Below are 17,261 nucleotides of genomic sequence, written 5' to 3'. Positions count from 1 at the left end.
CCCGAGCTGCAGAGCAGGGGGATAGGTGTATTGGGTGGGACTCCCTGGGACAGACAGTGACTGTGAAGTGCTAATTCCAAGGTGTCCAGGTAAGATGGTGAACTACTCACTGGGCTTTTGCTATTATCAAGGTGTATCTGACATTGTTAACTCCTCTTGACAGCCGTCTTCCCCCTGACTTTCTGATACTGCAGGTTTCTGATGTACCCCCCGGCCTCTCTGATGCTGCTCCTGGCATTTCTCTTTTCCTGCTCTCTCTGGCTTCTCAGACACTGGAGGTCTTCCTGACCCCTCTCAGTGGACACTGTCTCTATGGATTCTTATCTGTTCCCGACTGCCACATCCCCACCCCCATGGCCCTCCCCCAGGCAGGAGGCCTGCTTCTCAGGGAACACTCATATTTCAACATCTCAGAAGAATCAGACTCAGTGGGTCTCCAAGGGGTTTCACCTTGTTCCTCTCACTGGATCTGGTTCTCACCCAGCCTTCCCCACTTCAATAAATGGCAACATCACCTGTGTGGTCCCTCAAGCTAGAAACTTCAAGGCTTACTCTGAGCTCCTTTCACTTTCTCCCAGCCCCAACATGCTGTCAGTCCCTGGCCCAACGCACGCTTCCTCAGAAAAAGAGACCCTTCTCTTTACCTTTACTCCACACCCCCGTGCTCTCCCCGCAGCCCATTCCTGCATAGTCACCAGTGACCCTGCTCAACAAACAAACCCACCAATGACCCTCCTCCACCCCAGCCCATAGGGTCCTCTCTTGTTCTCCTTCAGGTCCCATGTACTTCAACCATCTGGAGATACTTGCAGGTCTATCCGGTCCCCCAGGACACTCCCTCCTCAGTCCACCTGAAGATTCAGTCCTTCCAGGAGACCAGTGTGAAGCCCTTGTAAACTCTGTTCTTTGCCCTGAGCACTCTGTGTGTCTCCTGCTACAGGACTTGATTGTGGATGTATGTGCCCCTCACTTCGCTGTTTGTTACAGAAGAGCGCAGAAGTGCACATGGCAGGCGCTCTGTATTTGCTGAGTGAGAAAGCAGTGCAAAGCCAGAGAGTGTTGCCAATGAGAAGAAAATGGATTTTCTTGTCTCTGTCTCTATGGTTTGGTGATCTCCTGATTTTGTTCTTTGCAATACAAATGGAGATCATATCCATCCACTTGACCAATGTGAAAATATAAACAAGTTATCATGTGAATACGTTTAACATGTTTTAATGCAGAGTGTCTAGGCTTGCAATTAGACGAACTTCGTCCGAAGTGTGCTCTACCGCTAGCGGTCTGCATGACCTTGGTCAAGGTATATCATTTCCTTTCCCGTCTCATGGGGTTGCAGTCAAATTAAGAAAACCAACTAATGTAAGCATCCAATGTTATCATAGGAATAGAGTGTTTATAGAACGTTTCCAACCTAAGAATGGGTTCCACTCCATGAGTTCATGTATGAGTTAGTTCCCAAGTTCCTTGTAGCTGCCATGTAGCAAGTTGTTCATACTTAACCCTTTGCGGTATTAAATTTGGACATGGGTGTCATACTGGTCGGAATTAAGAGCTTTCAGAGAAATTATGAACTGATACATGAATGAATAGAGTTAAGATTCATACGGTTCCTTGCTGTGGTGGCTGAGAGCAGACATACAACAGGAACGGTAAAAGAGCTTTGGTGGCTGAGAGTAGACAAACGACCACAAACGTTTAATAAGGCACAAGCAAATGAATGGTTAAAAATGACAGAAGTAAGGAGTACTTGGAAAATAAGGAGTCTTCCTGGGAAAGAGATACCCAGCAAAGCACATGAAACAGTGAATTTGCCCTTATTTGCTGAAAAGAGCAAGAGGAGAACAGAGAACCTGAAGAGCCTCACCTTTGGTTTCACAGATCATCACGTTGCTGAACTCGCTCTCCCCTCCTTCATTAAAGCACTGCATCTTAATGTCATAGGAGGTCTCTGGCTGCAGGTGGTTGATCGAGTGCCAATATCTATCCCCTGGGAAAGAGAGTAAGAGTCACATATGGGGAGGTGCATCTGGTTTGCTTGGCCTCCAATGGCAGTCAGACTCAGGGCTGTGTGCTGGGTCTGGTGCCACTGAATGGCACACAGCCAGGTTGGGGAGGAAATGTTCTTGATTCCCACTCAAGTTCCTGTTGTCCCATCACCATGGGAAGGAACCATGTGGGGTGAGGAACTTGGTGACCTCAAGTGTGTCATGAAAGAGCCAATGATATGGGGCACAGATGCTGTGTGTCACACCAGCCCAGGTTTTATATTTTCACCAACACCAAGACCCCCTTGCCAAGAGAGGAAACTAAAAGTATTTCTCACCTTCCACCATATCCTTCTTGTAGTCACTGTCATTGTCACTGTCTGTGGGTCGATAATAGATATAGAAGCCATGGATTGGGGTGTTGTTGTTACTTGCTGGAATATACTGTAGGGAATGGAGGAGAAACACATTGAGAGTGGAACAGAGAAATCAGGTGGGCACAACCACTGGGGGATGGAAATTTTACCCCAGCCTAGAATTAAAAAAATACATATATATATCAATTTTTAGAGAGAGAGGAAGGAGGAGAGAGAGGGAAACATCCATGTGAGAGCAAAACATTGATTGGTGCCTCCTCCTACCAAGAATGGTGCCTGCAACCTGGGCATATGCCTTGACCAGGAATCAAATCCTCAACCTTTTGGTGCATGTGACAATGCCCTACCAACTGAGCCACATTGGCCGGGGCTACCCCAGCCTAGAATTTGAAATCCACTGGGGATATTTCTGATAATATCAGATATTTCTGATAATATCCCCAAGGCTCTGCAGAGAATACAGTGGAGATCACTCATTGTATTCTGCCTAGAGGTCCCCCAACCTTTGGAGACAAGAAACAAACTGCCATTTCTTTGGAAAGTCAAGTCCCCTCTGACTCTGCCTGCAGGGCTGATGAAACAGACGCTTAAAGGAGGGAGCTTAGAAGAAAGGCTGGGGAAAAAGAGTGGTTCCTTCCCGCCCAACACGAGGCTCAGCCCACCTCCCACTGCAGTCTCTGCAAGGCCACTCACCATCCACTTGAGCATGATGGTGGTCTCGTTGACGGCGTCGGTGAAGGTGATGTAGGGGCCCGCCACGGGCCTCTCGTAGATGCGGCCGCTGTAGCCTGACACCACGTATGGCTGGGAGGGGGCGCTGGGCTCGCTCTCCCCCAGCATGTTCAGAGCCCGGACTCGGAACTTATAGGAGGTGCCTGGTGAGAGACCCTCACTGAGCCCAGGAGCTGGGAAACACCTTCCGACTTTCTCACAGCTCATTCAGGCCCTGGACCTGGAGGGATCTTCTGGGCAGACCTTCCCCAAAACCAAATCCCGAAGGAATCACGAGAATTCCCACCCTCATCAGAAAGGAAGAGAGAGAGAAGGGCTTGTGGGACTGAAGTAACACCACTAAGAGCATTCACAGGAGCCTAGTGGCAGGTGGAACATGAGAAGTGAGAACCTCCAGGGCACAGCATTGGGGTGGGGGGGAGGGGGAAAGGGAATAGGAACAGTAGGTAAGGGGCCAGGCCCCTACCTTTCTCTAGGCCTGTGATCTCCACTGAGAGCCGGGAGGGAGGGATGGCACTGGTGGCCAGAATCCAGTCCCCCACTTTCTTCAGCTTCTTATACTCCACACGAAAGGACTGGATTGGGAAGCCACCATTTCCACGGGGAATCCAGGTCACAAACACGGATGTCTCAGAGGCCATGGAGATAGTGGGCCTGTCTGGAGCTTCTGGGGCTGGTGGGAACCACACACGAGGGAAGAAAGAAACAAGACGACAAGATGAGAAGATGGTTGTATGGCACCTGGACTTGGCCTCTTCTGGTTGGGGCCTGCTCCTCCCCACAGCCCTTCACCCCTGGGGCTGCACTGGGTCTTCCTAGGGTCACCTGGATGGCCTGCTCCAGGGAGGAGCTCTTGAGCTAAGACCCCTGAAAGCTATCTTTCTGCAGTGTTAGAGTATGGAGGAGTCAACGGCCACCCGCTCTCCCCTCCACTGCCTCTGGACCCACAGGGTCAGCAACCCCAGTACTGGACTTCAGTGTTTTATTTGAAAAGTTCCAAACTATATTTCTTCATTGTGGTTAACTGGGGAGGTACCAGGAAAATGTCATAAGGATTCCTGGACCCAAAAGCCCATTCATCCTTCAGCAATGAGCCCGGGGCAGTGGACCTGGTTCTAGTTACGACGATCATCACTCCTACCCCTGTGGGGGGCTTACGGGAGAGGCGGCTGTGGTCTGGCTGGCTGCTGCTCTGAGGGCTGGCTCCAGGGTCATCTCTCTGGATCTGTTGCTCCTTGTTGGCCATGATTTCAGGTTTGGGCCTCCGTCCTGGGTAGAAATGGATTGAGATCAGCAAGGGAGGGACATACATTATTAATTATTAGGTATCCCTTTCCACAGAGTCCTTTCTGCCAGAAGGTCTGATGAGGAGATGCCAATAATACAGGGTAGTGAAAGTGTGACCTGATTCTCAGCTCTGCCTCAGTGTCATGGGATTGCATTTGGCCCTGAGTGAAAGGGGGACAAAGGGACACTAGAGGCTGGCTGGTGGCTCTCCTGCTGAGGGGTGGGACCTTAGGCTGGGCACACAAGCCACAGGGAGGCAAGAGCTGGAAAGAAGGTGAATAGTTGGGAAAGGTGAGCAAGGCTTCCCATCTGGGCCTGGTAGGATTTTCTCAGGCCCATGGAAACCCCAAGCTGGGGTCAATGATCGACCCTTACCAGTCCGGAAGGTGACCATGGCTGTCTGGCCTTCGCCTGCACAGTTGAAAGCTGCCATCTCCACTTCATACAAGCTCCCGGGGTCTAGCCTGGTGAGGGTCAGGCGGTGCTGGTTGGCAGGAATGCCAGAGATGGTCCAATCATCAGAGGAGTTTGTGACCTGCTGGAAAAGGTGGCTGGTTATAGGACCAGCATCGTTGGCCTGGAGCTGTAGATGGGCTGTGGTTTGCAAGGGAAGCAGGCCTGAGCCCTGGAGGGCCGCAGGAGGAGGGGTGGGAGGAGAATGGGCAGGTTGGGGGATGGTGCTGCTGCGGGGTGCAGACTGGTCCTCTGGTCCTGGGACAGTGAAGTCAGGCTCCCTGACCTCTCATCTAATGATCCCATCAAAGAAAACCCAGTGGGGAAGGTCAAAGGGCCTGACTGGTCTTGCTGAGAATTTCTCCAAAGACCTACTTTGTCCTTCTGAAAACCTCCATATTTTTTTCTCCTTGCTCTATTTAAACCAGGCGCAGTTCCTTCAGTTTACATTCTAATAAGATGATGAGAATGATGATAAAAGTAGCAGCACCAGTAGAAATGGCCACATTGTCGAGCGTTTACTATGTGGAGCTGAGCACTTTAAATGTACTATTAAGTGCTTTCGTGAAAACAGCCCAAGGGAGGGATGAGCAATTTGCCAAAGGCCACCCTGCCCAGTGAGCGCAGAAACCAAGAGCACATGCTCATAGTCTTAATCTGGGAGCCAGAAAATCTTGGGTTTGATCCTGGTTGTGTCTCTTACTAGCTATATCACATAAGCAAAGCTTTTCATTTGTAAAATGAGGCAAATAAAGTCTCTCAGGTTATTCTAAAGATTAATTAGGTGATTTATGTCACGTGTCGAGCTTTGGACTGGGCGTACAGTAGGCTCCCACCAAATGCCTGGCCACTCTCCTGACTGCCCCACATCCTCCACGTAGTGAGGTCTCTGCCACCTCAGTCCTTGCTCAGAACTTAAAAACTGTGGATGAATTCTAACGATTATGTATCCATATTAATGGCTTCACATTCCTAGCTCTTTAAAGAAAAAAACATACAGGAGCTCCAGGCTCCTCAGCAGGTGATGCTGAAAGGCTTTTTGTTCTCACCCACCCCACCTTTCAGGACAAAAGACTTAACTGCCAACCACACACATCTCTGAGCCTGCTGGAACCTGAGGCTGGGGTTTGCTGAAGGAATTAAGCAGCTGGTAGGACAGCTCTCAGTTCCAAGCAGAATATTCCAAAGTAGAACAAAACCTGCTATTCAAGGGACAGGGATGGTCTGGGCTCATTAATGTCAGGCTTCCAGGGTTGGTTCCAGGGGGAGAAGATTTTACAAACTGAGAATCCCTGGTGGTGCTGCAAACCCAAACACAGTAGCCCGGGGTCTGCAGATGCACCAGGAAATGAAACTGCTTTGCCGCGTGAGAAAGGGAAACGAGCTGAATGCTTCCCAGACTCCAGCAAAAGAAGGGGCTGAAGAAACAGCCCAAACGCTGTTTTTTTAAATTTTTTATTTCCAAATTCTTTCTGATGTGATGATCTTGAAGGCATTAGTCCCTGAAGAAAGGAACTGCTTTACGAGCATCATTTCTGCCTTGGCAATGCCCTCCTAACAGCTCCCCGTGCTCCCTAGGCTGGGCCTGATGGAAGCCAGGCCCAGGGGGGCACTGTCCGCTCACTTCCCCTGTGCCCCTTCTCCCTGGCCCTCCCAGCTCTGGCCTTACACGTCCACTGGGATCAGAAATGAAAATAAGAACTAGAACGGTAATTAGTCACTGTCACACACATAGAGAGGGTGAATGAATAAGGTCTCAGCCTGGCATTTCCGGATCACCACGCAGGGCTTCTGCCAGCCTGCCTCTTGGAGAGGCAGTTTCATGGCCACCTCTTGGCCTGAAAAATATTATTCTTGCTCTCATGCTGGTTCTTATCTCCCGGGGACCGTGAACGTTTGGCCTGCCCTGATCTTTGTCTCGGAGGTGTCCGGTTACACGGGGAAATAAGGATTAGGACCAGTCCTGCCACGTAACCTGGGCTGAACAATGCTGCTTTTTGTTAAAAACATATTCATCCCCTTTGCTGGCTGGCAATAAAAAGACCAGCAGGCCAGCGTTAATAAGAAACTGCCCTGCCTTGGCCCCCACCTAGGAGGCAGCTTTGCCCTAGGTGTCTTTCTGACAACCTCAGTGTCTCCGGGGACTTGTCCTGAGCCAAGGTCTCCTGGCAGAGCGTGTGGAGGGAGAGAACAGAACGGGAGGGGCCGCCAGGGGCCAGAGCAGGGAAACGGCCTCTGGACAGTCAGACTTTTCACCGTGCAGGGCTGGTCTTGTTTTTGTTTGTTTTTGGAAGGGGAAGAGGAGTTGATAAACACTTTTAGTTCCATATTCAAATATTTTCCAAATTTTTCTTCCAAATACACATAGCACCTTTATAAGCAAAAAAATTATGAATGCGTAAGAAAGTCTAGCAATACATTACTACTTATCAAATAAGATTTTTAAAAATCCATTTGAGAATAACTGTCTACTGTCTAATGACCTTAGAAAGAGACAGCCTGCACCTGGGGCGAGCAGAAATAGATTTCAAGGGCATTTTCCTAAAAGGAATTTCAGGGTAATAGCAAGTGAGAATGAAGCCCTGAGCAAGGATAACAGCCTGGGGGCCCCTTCCTGCTTCACAGGACAAAATGTCCAGGAGGGTGGGCTGGCACGACTCTGTCCCGAACCCTGTCAGTGCCAGAATCTTTCCCTGACAGCTCCCAAAACATCAACGGGACAGACTCCCCTCTGTCAAGGTCTGAACAACGCGATATGCTTCAGCTCAAACGCGTGCCAATCAAACCCGAGCCACGATGAGTCCTGAGAACTGAGGGGTGTTTACAGGCCTTTGAGAAAATACTGCTCACAAATGTTTGTTTTCCTGGCTCTAGAGCTAGCTCACCATGCCAGAATTCCTGCAGGTATGTACCCACCAGAGCTTGCTTGGTGCAAAAACAAAACAAAACATCGACAACAAATGACAGAGGAAAGAAGGGAGGATGGGTGATGGTTAACAGCAACTGTTAGCTCTCCTCTGGGACTAAAAGCTTCCGGGAAGCCTGGGGATGAAGCTCAGACCTGGAGGCAAACACACGACTTTTTCCTGGGCCTCACAGGGTCCTAAGTGCCCAGCACAACCCTCTTCCTGGGAGGTGGTAGGAAAGTACACTGGGGGAGACGGGAGGTCGTGATCAGCAGCAGGGATTGGGGTTCAGGCTGCAGGAGGGCAAGGGGAGAGAGCTAGCAGACAGAGACCTCCACCCAGCCTAAAGGAGGTGGGCACAACGCCAGGCACCATACCTTTCGGTGTTTCACCTCATAGTAGAGGATTGGTGCCCGGCTGCCACCCTCGTGCCGAGGCCGCCACACGAGCTCGTAAGAGTCAGTCTTAGAAGTCCGGGGTGAGCTGAGGATGACGGGCGCCTCGGCTGGAGCCACCTGCCCCTTCTCTCCAGGGCACTGTGAGGACGCTGGCTGCACTGACGCTGGAGGCCTCGGGAGCGCTGGGTGCCCTCTCAGCATCTGGTCAGGGCTTCTGGGTCTGGAGGGTGGCACGGGAGGTGTGGCAGTGTCCAGCTTAGCATCCCGCCATGGCCTCAGGGTTGTGCCTGGAGGACCGAGCAGGAAAGAGGAGGGAGGGGAGAGGGTGTTAGTCCCCCTGACCACCTGCTGAGCTGTTGCGGGGAGAGAAAAGTCAGAGAAAAGACCTGCTGGGGCAGGAAGAGCCCTCAGCTCAGGCCCTGACATGACCATCAGTCCACTCAGCAGGCTCTGTGAGAAGAGGGGGTCATGCCCCTGCCCTGCAGTAGGGAAAGGCAGTGTGCTGCCCCATGTCCCAGCTTCTTGCCATGGCCCAGGTGTGGCAGGCAAGCATCTCTGCAACCTGCTTGTGTTCCTGAGCCCGTATGCTAGCCTAGTCTCAAGTGAACCATTTCGATTTGCTCCTGAGATGCAGGCACCCTGCACCCTCTTTCTCATGTCTAACACTACGAATGGGGGGGCCCAAGGCACAACTGGGCCTTTTCCTTCTCCGCTGCACTGACCTGGAAATGTGAGATGTAAAGCCAACTGTAAATGCCCCCGAGAATCCGAGAAGCCAGGAACGGCAACACTCCCTTCAGGAAGCGTCCAGACTCTGCCAACACTTGCTTTCCCTCTACCCGACCTGCACCACGGGAGGTTGGTATCAATGATGTTGATTCAGAATTTCATCATCTGTCATTGTATTTTTTTCTCAAATTCTTTCCTTGGTAAATTTTCTCCTCCATGAAAAAATTCTTGAGGCTGAGTTCTGTGTTATGTTACTCTGCATTCCCCAGGTTACCCAGCCCCATGCTGAACACACAGTGACTGCTCAGTCACTATAGGTGTCAGTTGAAATGAATCAAGCTAAAGACACACTTGCTTTCCTTTACGCTACAGCAGTGGTTGTCAGACTGGGTTCCAGGGAACCCTATGAATCCACAGATTCTACAAAATAGTTAAAAGGTGTTTTTAAATTATAATACAACAGTTAAATAGGTCATTTTCACTAGTGAAAATCTGCACTTCTGACTTTTTAATAAGTTAATATAAATTTAAACTTCCAACTAAAAGCCACTTTTATTTGCTTTAAATATTAGGGTTCTATTTTGGATTTCATTTGCGAGAAGGGCTCTGAATATTCAGCTCCTCCAGTCCCTGTGCTGCACTCACCTGGCCTGGCGGTCCTCAGCTGGACCACAGCGTGGGCACTCCCGACTTCGTTCTCGGCCATGCACTGGTAGACGCCTTCATCCTCAGGCCCCACGCTGACCACCCGCAGGGCCCTGCGGGATAGTCGGAGGCGCTGGCTGGAGGTGAGGGGCACGGCGTTCCTCAACCACAGCACCGAGGGCGGGGGGTTCCCACGCACCTCACAGGTGAGTTTGGCACTCTGGCCCCATGGGATGACCAGCTGGGACAGCTCCACAGTGACCTCAGGGGGCTCTGCCGGGAAACCAGAGCAGGGGTTAGAGAGGCTGAGTCTCCCTGTCCATGGCCAGGCAGGCTGGGGAGGGGACTGCAGTCACAAAAAACTACCTCCTTCCCTGAAGCTGTTGATAGAGGAAAGGAAAGGTCTCACGTCTCCTTCATCAGAGCCACAACAGGAAAGGGCATAAAGAGGGCTGCCAGGCCCCCCTACCCTAGTGCCTGGGATCCTAGGATCCCCACCTCTCTCAGGACTGTCACCAGGCACATGACCTCTCAGAAGGCACATGACCCTAAGCCTGGGGTTGTGAGCTTCAAAAAGGCCCAGCAGGCCAAAGAGGTCAAGGAGGAGACGGTTTGCTGGAGACACTCACCAAACACCTGGACGTTGTAGAGGATGACTGCTGCCCCTGGCTCTCCGACCCCATTGTCGGCCATGCAGCGGTAGGTTCCCGAGTCCTCCTCGCTGGTGGTGTCGATAAGGAGGTTGCTCAGTAGGAAGCGCGTCTTGTTATAGCCCGAAACACTGGACCCATCCTTGGCCCAGGTGACCCGCGGGGGTGGGATCCCACTGGCCACACACTCAAGGATGAGACTGTGTCCTTTCGTGACGATGATGGTCTGGGCCTCCGGGGGATAGATGATGCGGGCAGCCTCGGCAGTGGAGCCTGGAGAGGCAAGGAGGGGGAGGACAGTGTGTGGGACCCAGGCTCAGTGTGGAGAATCCCTCCTGTGCCACCTTGGGTGGCCCAGACCCAGGAGGTAGTCCCCGAGATCGTGGATTTGGAATTAAACAGCCTTCAGGGGCTTATGATTTACATACAGTGGGACAAGTTACTTAATTCCCTTGGGCTTTGGTTTTCTTACGAGAAACAAGGACTTCCTGCAGGAGCTTTTATAATAAGAAATGGGACAGCAGTGGAGTAGAATCATGGACAAAGCATACGTATGGGTAACTGTGTGTTGGCAGAGACAAAGAGGAGGGGGTGGGCAGAGGAACAACTTAAATGGTGCCGGTGATTTTTCCTGCTTTCACTCAGTAAGTGAACTCGAAAACTGAAGAGATGGGATACAAGGATCAATGGTGTCCCCCAAACTCCACTCAAGGGTCTCAGTACCTAAGTGTCTCCCACAGTGCGAGCATCTCACAGTGAGCAGGATCTATGGTTTAAATATATGCATTTCTCATATTGTGAGGTCTCCTAAAGCTAATCAACAACTTCATTAGGTTCTCAGCTGAGGAAGCGGCCACCTTTTTTCAACACTGGGGGAGAGACTGGGTAGAACGTATTAAAAGGCATGTTGCTCTCCTTCCTCGGGGACCTTCAAGTAGCATGCTGACCATGTGCGATTTTGCTTTATGTACCAACCAGGGACAGATAAGGTTTTACAGGACCTGAAACTCATACAGCTAGGGAGACCCTCTCTAGAAAATGAACACAAAATTACAGACAAACATCAGTTGAGTAAGGTACCACTGAAACTTTGCTTCATTAACCTCACACTAAATCCGCCTCTGTGCTGACTCTAAAACCTAACTCCACGTTAAGACGTCCCTCCACTGAATACACAGGGAGTCTAGAAAAGAGCCTGGCACGTAGAACGTGCTCAGCAAAGGGAGCTGTTTTCATATACACGGGAGTGTGTGGCCCTCCATGGATTTTCACCAGTGGGAGGTGTTGGGGAAACTTCAGCTGTGCAGACTGGTGGCCTCAACATGGGCCCAAGGCTCCATCATCTTTCGCACGCATGTGCCCTCAGCTGCTGAGCGCCAGACTGTCCCACCCCAGCCCACATATCCCAACTGATCCCCATCCTCTGAAAGCTACACAGGCAATCAAGCTCTGAACAGGCAGGAGTAAGGGGGTGTCTGCACAGTGCTCTGATGTGAGTGATCAGGAGGCGCAGCCTCTCCCGCCCCCCCCCGGAGCCAAGCCCGAGAGGGCCATGGGCTGTGAGAGCCTGGCGTTTGGGCTGGGGGAGGCACCTGCACCCCGGCTGAGTCCTGGGTGCCTCACGAGCTGGAGCCCCACAACACTCATGCCCACCTCGGGAAGCACAAAGCTGGAGCCCGGACTGTGGCACCCCAGGCCCCTCCCTGCACCTGGGAGACCCGGTCCTTACGGCGCACACGCAGCCTGTCACTGGAGCCCGAGGTCTTCACTTCCTGCGTCACCGGGTTGTAGGCGGCGCACTTGTACATCCCCTCGTCCTCCTGGCTGGCGTTCACTATCTGCAGGTTCCCCGATGGCATGATCAGGTAGTTACCTGAGGAAAGAACAGGGGAAGGGAGCATGGGGTGAGTTTGGGCCTAAAATACTATACCCAACAGCTCCCCCAAAGGCGGGGTGGCGGGGAGCAGGAGCTGGGAGCTGTGCACCTGAGTCTTAACCAGCCCACGTGGGAAATGCTCTTCTCCCCATAAAACCTCGCACCGGTGGGACACAGTGCCAGGAAGTGAAACAACTAAAGCGCTGGCTAACTAGCTGGCTACCTTCCCCCAGATTAGTACACAGGTTTGTGGAAGAGCTGGGCTAGGGTGAAAGGCAGCAGGATTTGGCATCGGCCAGACCTGGACTCAAGCTTTGGACCTGCCTGTACTAACCGTGTGATCTTGGCCAAGGTAATAGCCTCACAGATTTTGTTTCCTTGTTTCTAAAATCGCCCGTGTGCTGCCTCAGCCACTGTTAGAGTTGAGGGCCTTGCTGTGGACATGGGAGATGGGATGGCCATTCCCACAAGTCCACAGGAGGGAGGGAGACTTTAGGCCTTCCCATCTGTCTCTGGCACAGCACAGCTTTGAGCCACCTCACTACTGAGTTTCTGCAACCTGGCAAAAATATTCTGACTCCCAACCACGACACTTTCCATGAATACCACTAAAGCCCTTCCCTCTGTGTCTGGGGCCTACCAGGCCGGGTCTGCTTCTGGGACAGGGGTGCCTGGGGGTGGGGCCCCAGGCTGTGTTCAGCCTCTTTCAGCAGGAGATAGACTCACGCTGCTGGGCACACCAGTGACTGAATGGAGTTGATCCTGGCAGGTGGATCACTGGCCCTCAGCTCCGAGCTCTCTGGTGGCCTGCCCTGGGAGTCATGGTGTCCCTGTACCCTGGGCTCACTGAGCCTGGTGTGGGCCTGCCCCATGGGTGTGAGCTACTTAGGGAGATGTCAGACAGAATGGGGAGAAGCCCTTGACCTTTGTGGGCTTGGCAGGCCTCCTGCTGGGGATGGTAGAGATCAATGCTCTTCTCTTGGTCTCCAGGTATTTCTGAGGAGCAGGATTAGGGCTTTTACCCTTTCAAAAAAATTGTTTTCTATATTTTCTATAGTGAACATATACTTCTTTCATAACCAAAAAGTTAATAAAAATATTTTAAAACTTATAGGATATTTTAAAAGGTATCCATTTTGAGCTGTGGTGTGCAGTCAGCAGAGTCTGCTTGGCCTTGGATACAGGGTCAGTTGTGGCTGAAACATCCTGTCTCCCCACTGGCATTCTGTGGCTCAAAGCTTGGCCTCCTCTGAGATGGCTGCATTACCAGGAAAATGGGGAGAGGGAAAAACTCAGACCCACTAAGAAGATTGCTCTGTTGTGTGGGGAAGAGCTCCACCTCCCACCCTGCAGCTGCAGGAATGGCTGGGTCTGTTGGGCAGCCTTTCTGTGTTTGCCTGGTGGCCGGGAGCTCACACTGGGAGGAAATCTGGAACCCTGTGCTGACATCCCTGATCAAATGGCGGGAGCTCAGCAACATCTTCCAGGGCCTCAAAGACAAAGAAATTTCTCACAATAGGGCAGAAGATCTCCGTAATAAAAGCCAATCCCTAAATATCAAGGTTGAAGACAGTTGGCCAGCATGAGGAGAGGGTGTTGGGTGTTGATGGGGGTTGGGAGGCAGTGCTCAGGAGTGGCCAGCTTCCCCACCTGGCCTTGGCCTCTGGGCTCCTGCTTGCTTACCTCTGGATGCCTCCAGCCACTCTTGTTTGACACTGTACCGGACCTGGGCTTTTGGGTGGCTCTCAGGAAGGTGGCAGGCAATGACTGCTGTGTTCCCCTCATCTACTTCAATCACATGTTGCACGTCTAACTTGAAGTCCTGGAGATCTGTGGAGAGAAGGGAAGGTGCTGGTTAGACTTTCATGGAGGAGACATGCAATGTTTCAGGGTGGCTTGTGTCTGGGTGCCTTTAGTCATAAAAAACAGCTGCCAAACCTCACACTGGAGCTTTCTGAGGGATCTCCGAGCCCTTCCTCTAGCCTTTTGTTGTCTATGGGAGTTTAAAGAATGGAATGTGTGGCCCTTGTCACTGTATAGGAGTGCAACTTGGTATGTATAAGCTGCAGGTTGGGGATGGACGTAGATAATTCCATCAGGAGGTGCCTGTGATGCAGACCAGCCTCTTTTGTTACACAGACATGGGGGCAAGTTGATCAGGCCCATTGGTCCTACTAAACCCAGTCAGGGTCAAGGCACAAATGCTCAGCTAATGGAGAGCTCAGCTAATGGAGACAGAAGGGAGCAATAAAAGAGAATGCTTATGTCTTCTCTAGTTCAATCAAGAACAGCCTTACCTGGTTCTTCTCAGACATCCACGGTGAAAAGTGACAGGCCCAAGATTTTGCTCAGTGACCAACATGGTTGTAACCAGAGGTGGTTCCTGGTACCCAGGATATATACTCTACAACTCAGGGCTGGGGTGGGGAGCTGTGGATGCCCTAAGGGTTTTCTAAGGCAAAGAAGGATCTCCCTGGTGTGGCTTACTGGCAGGGGAATATGGGGGAGCTGAGGGTCCCGACACCAGGCTGCAGTCCCTGACAGCATAGTGGCCGTGTCTCCTGGCTTGGCACAGTGGCAAGAAGACTGAGATCTAAACAGAGAGGATGGAGATCTAGCTGGAACAAGAGCCGGATGCTTCCCACGCAATCCAATAGTCCAAACTACAAAACTGTCTTTGTAGGAGCTGAATCACTGATATTGCTGAACAGAATGGGTCATTTATGTAACAAAACCACACTCCAAATTTGGTTTTCAGAACTGTAGCTGAATTTAACATAAGAGAGGGAATAAAACAAATGGAGAGTACGATAAGAGAGATGAAAATGTTTACCCAGATATTCTCTTTATAATGGTACTTAGAAAAGGCCCTAGAGGCACCCTCACTGAATGCTGATGACACCACATTCTGCCACCACATTCTGCTCCACTCCTGAGAACTGATACCATCAGAGCTCACCACAGCTCCACTGCAAGACCCCACCTGTCTGTGTTGTTTCCACTGAAGACCAGAGAAGGCAACAGTAGTGGGGGAGGGAGGGTGAATCAGGTTTCTCACAGAGGAGATAATTACTAAAAACAAGCTACAGTCACCAAAGGAGAGTCCAGTGATTGAGGCATTTAGTGAGCTCAGAAGGTTCCCACTTAATGGAACTTTCCAGAAGGGCAGGAGAGCCCTTTTGTTTCTGTGAAAGGATCACTGTCCCTTTAATTACTATATCAGATTGTGGATCATTTAGGGGCAGGGACTAAGTCTTCTTCATACATATGTTTTCTGAACCTAACCCAGGCCTGGCCCAAGCAGATGTCCAGTAGATGCTGAATGATTGAGTAAATGACTGTTTTGGAGCTGGCCCCTCCATCAGGTACAAGAAGCCCACTTATGTTGCCTGTGAACTCAAATTTCCTAATCGAGTTGGTCTACATTGTGAGCTCAAAGAGAAGAGCCTAGCACAGCAAATTTTCTATGAGCCTTTTATCCAAGTGTGGCTATTTTAAAAATAGAATGTTCCTTGAGAGGTAACTTCTGGGATCACAGGAAAGAGGTAAAATAGGTCCAGTAAATGTGAAGACATACATGCTGTTCATGGATTGGTGTGGCCAAAACAATGACAGACTGCCTAATTCATCTCTATTGCTCCATTTCACTCTCCAGGCTGACCTAGTGATGCCTGTGGATCAAGGTGGGATTCATGGATTCCTTCCTTTGAGTGGGTGAGCTTCCTTCCTGGCCACAGAACTTTGTGCTTTCTGATAAAGCCCATATTAGTTTAGGGCCTTCTGGGCTTTTACAGAATTATTTCATCATCATTTAATTGTGTGTGCATGCTATCTGACCCTAACTAAAGTGTAAATTCTTAGTGGGAAGTCTGTTCTGTACTCCACACCACCAACCCCAAAACCCACTGCAGTGTTCAGGATACAGCCAATGCTCTGTGAATCCTTGAGTACACGGGAAGGCTAAGCCCAAGGCCAGCTTCATGGGTATGCAACCTGTCCAGTTGCACAGGGCCCTGGGCTTGGAAGGGGCTAATCCCTAGTGTAATGCTCTGCTGTCACCATCTTGAAGTTCTTAATAATGTTTGAATAAAGGACACCACATTTCATTTTTCACTGGGTCCCACAAGCTACACAGCCCAGAACCGGGTGAGCTGCTCAGCCAAGACGTCAGATGTGTTTTCTCTCGGAGGAGGAAGCTATGGACTATGGGAAAGGGTAGATCGCCTATGCTCAGTGTGTTTTAGGTAAACGTTGCTAACCGCTTTCCGAAGCAATGCACTTCAACAGTGCCCAGGGCTAATCCTTCTCAGCACAGTGCATATGTACCTGCCAAGCCAGAAGGCACCCCACAAAGTGAGCTGTGAGCATTGTGAGCTTAGGGGCATCTGGAAAATTCCTCTGTCACTGAGAAGCACTCTCTTCAATGGTCTAATAAATCTAAAAATACTCCACTAGGAGTTTTTGAGTTTTTTCTACCCTCCCCCTTCTCTTTACCTCATTCCAAGGAAATCTGCCTCGAGCAAGAATATATTTAAACCTAACAGATCATTTTGCAAGAAAGATGTGAGCAACTGAAAGGAGTTTGGCACCAGAATGCCATCTCCATCTTAATGGCCTTGGGCTCCTGCCCCATTGTAATTGCAGGCTTATCCAGGCAGGGAGCTGTACTCCTCCACGCATCCACCCCACCCACCCAGCCCTAGAAACACCATGCCCCCCTTAAGTCCCTCTTGGCTCCTTCTGCACCCTCTGACAACTGCTGGGCTGGAGACAGAAGGCTGTGCGGGGAGGGGAGCACAACACTGGGCACCGGTCAGCCATGTGGCCAGACAGCCCCTCTGTTCTGATGCCAACATGTGCACAACAACCCATGCAGGCAGGGCTGAGGACACCCCAGCTGGGCACCCAGCTCCCCATGAGGGCCAACCAGCAGGCAAGCCTTCCCAGCTTCAAAACAAATAAGCAGAAGTTTAGCCCTTGGCCCTGTCCTCCCCTTGCGCCTCCTAAACTTAAGCCTTAGCTGTTGCTTCACTAGACAAACTCCCAATTTGGCTGCTGGAGCAAGAGTTGAGTTTCACTAAGGGATCAAAGGGAAAGTAATGAAGTGATGACCGATTCAAAAATCAGAGAACCCCTCTTCTAGTGTTTTTTGGGCAGGAAGGAGGACAGGGATGGATGGAAGCTTCAGGAACAATGTCAGCCTCATCAGCTGCCAGGCGAGGC

At 51.0% G+C, this 17,261-nt stretch overlaps 1 protein-coding gene across 6 annotated transcripts in view; it reads right to left on the bottom strand.

Annotated features, from left to right (window-relative positions):
• The window catches only part of BOC (BOC cell adhesion associated, oncogene regulated), a 69,406-nt gene that overhangs the window by 4,202 nt on the left and 47,943 nt on the right, over nucleotides 1-17,261 (bottom strand). For 4 of the 6 annotated variants that reach the window (XM_087818164.1, XM_087818166.1, XM_016200221.2 and 1 more), the window contains 11 exons: nucleotides 13,722-13,868; nucleotides 11,892-12,035; nucleotides 10,142-10,435; nucleotides 9,513-9,785; nucleotides 8,118-8,425; nucleotides 4,757-4,916; nucleotides 4,253-4,363; nucleotides 3,561-3,767; nucleotides 3,056-3,237; nucleotides 2,324-2,429; nucleotides 1,865-1,987 (listed from right to left, as the gene is read on the bottom strand). In XM_087818164.1, coding sequence (XP_087674290.1) covers nucleotides 1,865-1,987; nucleotides 2,324-2,429; nucleotides 3,056-3,237; nucleotides 3,561-3,767; nucleotides 4,253-4,363; nucleotides 4,757-4,916; nucleotides 8,118-8,425; nucleotides 9,513-9,785; nucleotides 10,142-10,435; nucleotides 11,892-12,035; nucleotides 13,722-13,868 — 2,055 coding nt within the window. Of the gene's footprint in view, nucleotides 1-1,864; nucleotides 1,988-2,323; nucleotides 2,430-3,055; nucleotides 3,238-3,560; nucleotides 3,768-4,252; nucleotides 4,364-4,756; nucleotides 4,920-8,117; nucleotides 8,426-9,512; nucleotides 9,786-10,141; nucleotides 10,436-11,891; nucleotides 12,036-13,721; nucleotides 13,869-17,261 lie in introns of all 6 variants that reach the window. The other 2 variants (XM_087818167.1, XM_016200220.2) reach the window with 1 other exon arrangement.

Source organism: Miniopterus natalensis, chromosome 6, assembly GCF_054644295.1.
Source record: "Miniopterus natalensis isolate mMinNat1 chromosome 6, mMinNat1.hap1, whole genome shotgun sequence".
Classification (NCBI taxonomy): domain Eukaryota; kingdom Metazoa; phylum Chordata; class Mammalia; order Chiroptera; family Miniopteridae; genus Miniopterus; species Miniopterus natalensis.
This window is presented reverse-complemented; position numbering and strand designations above follow the sequence as displayed.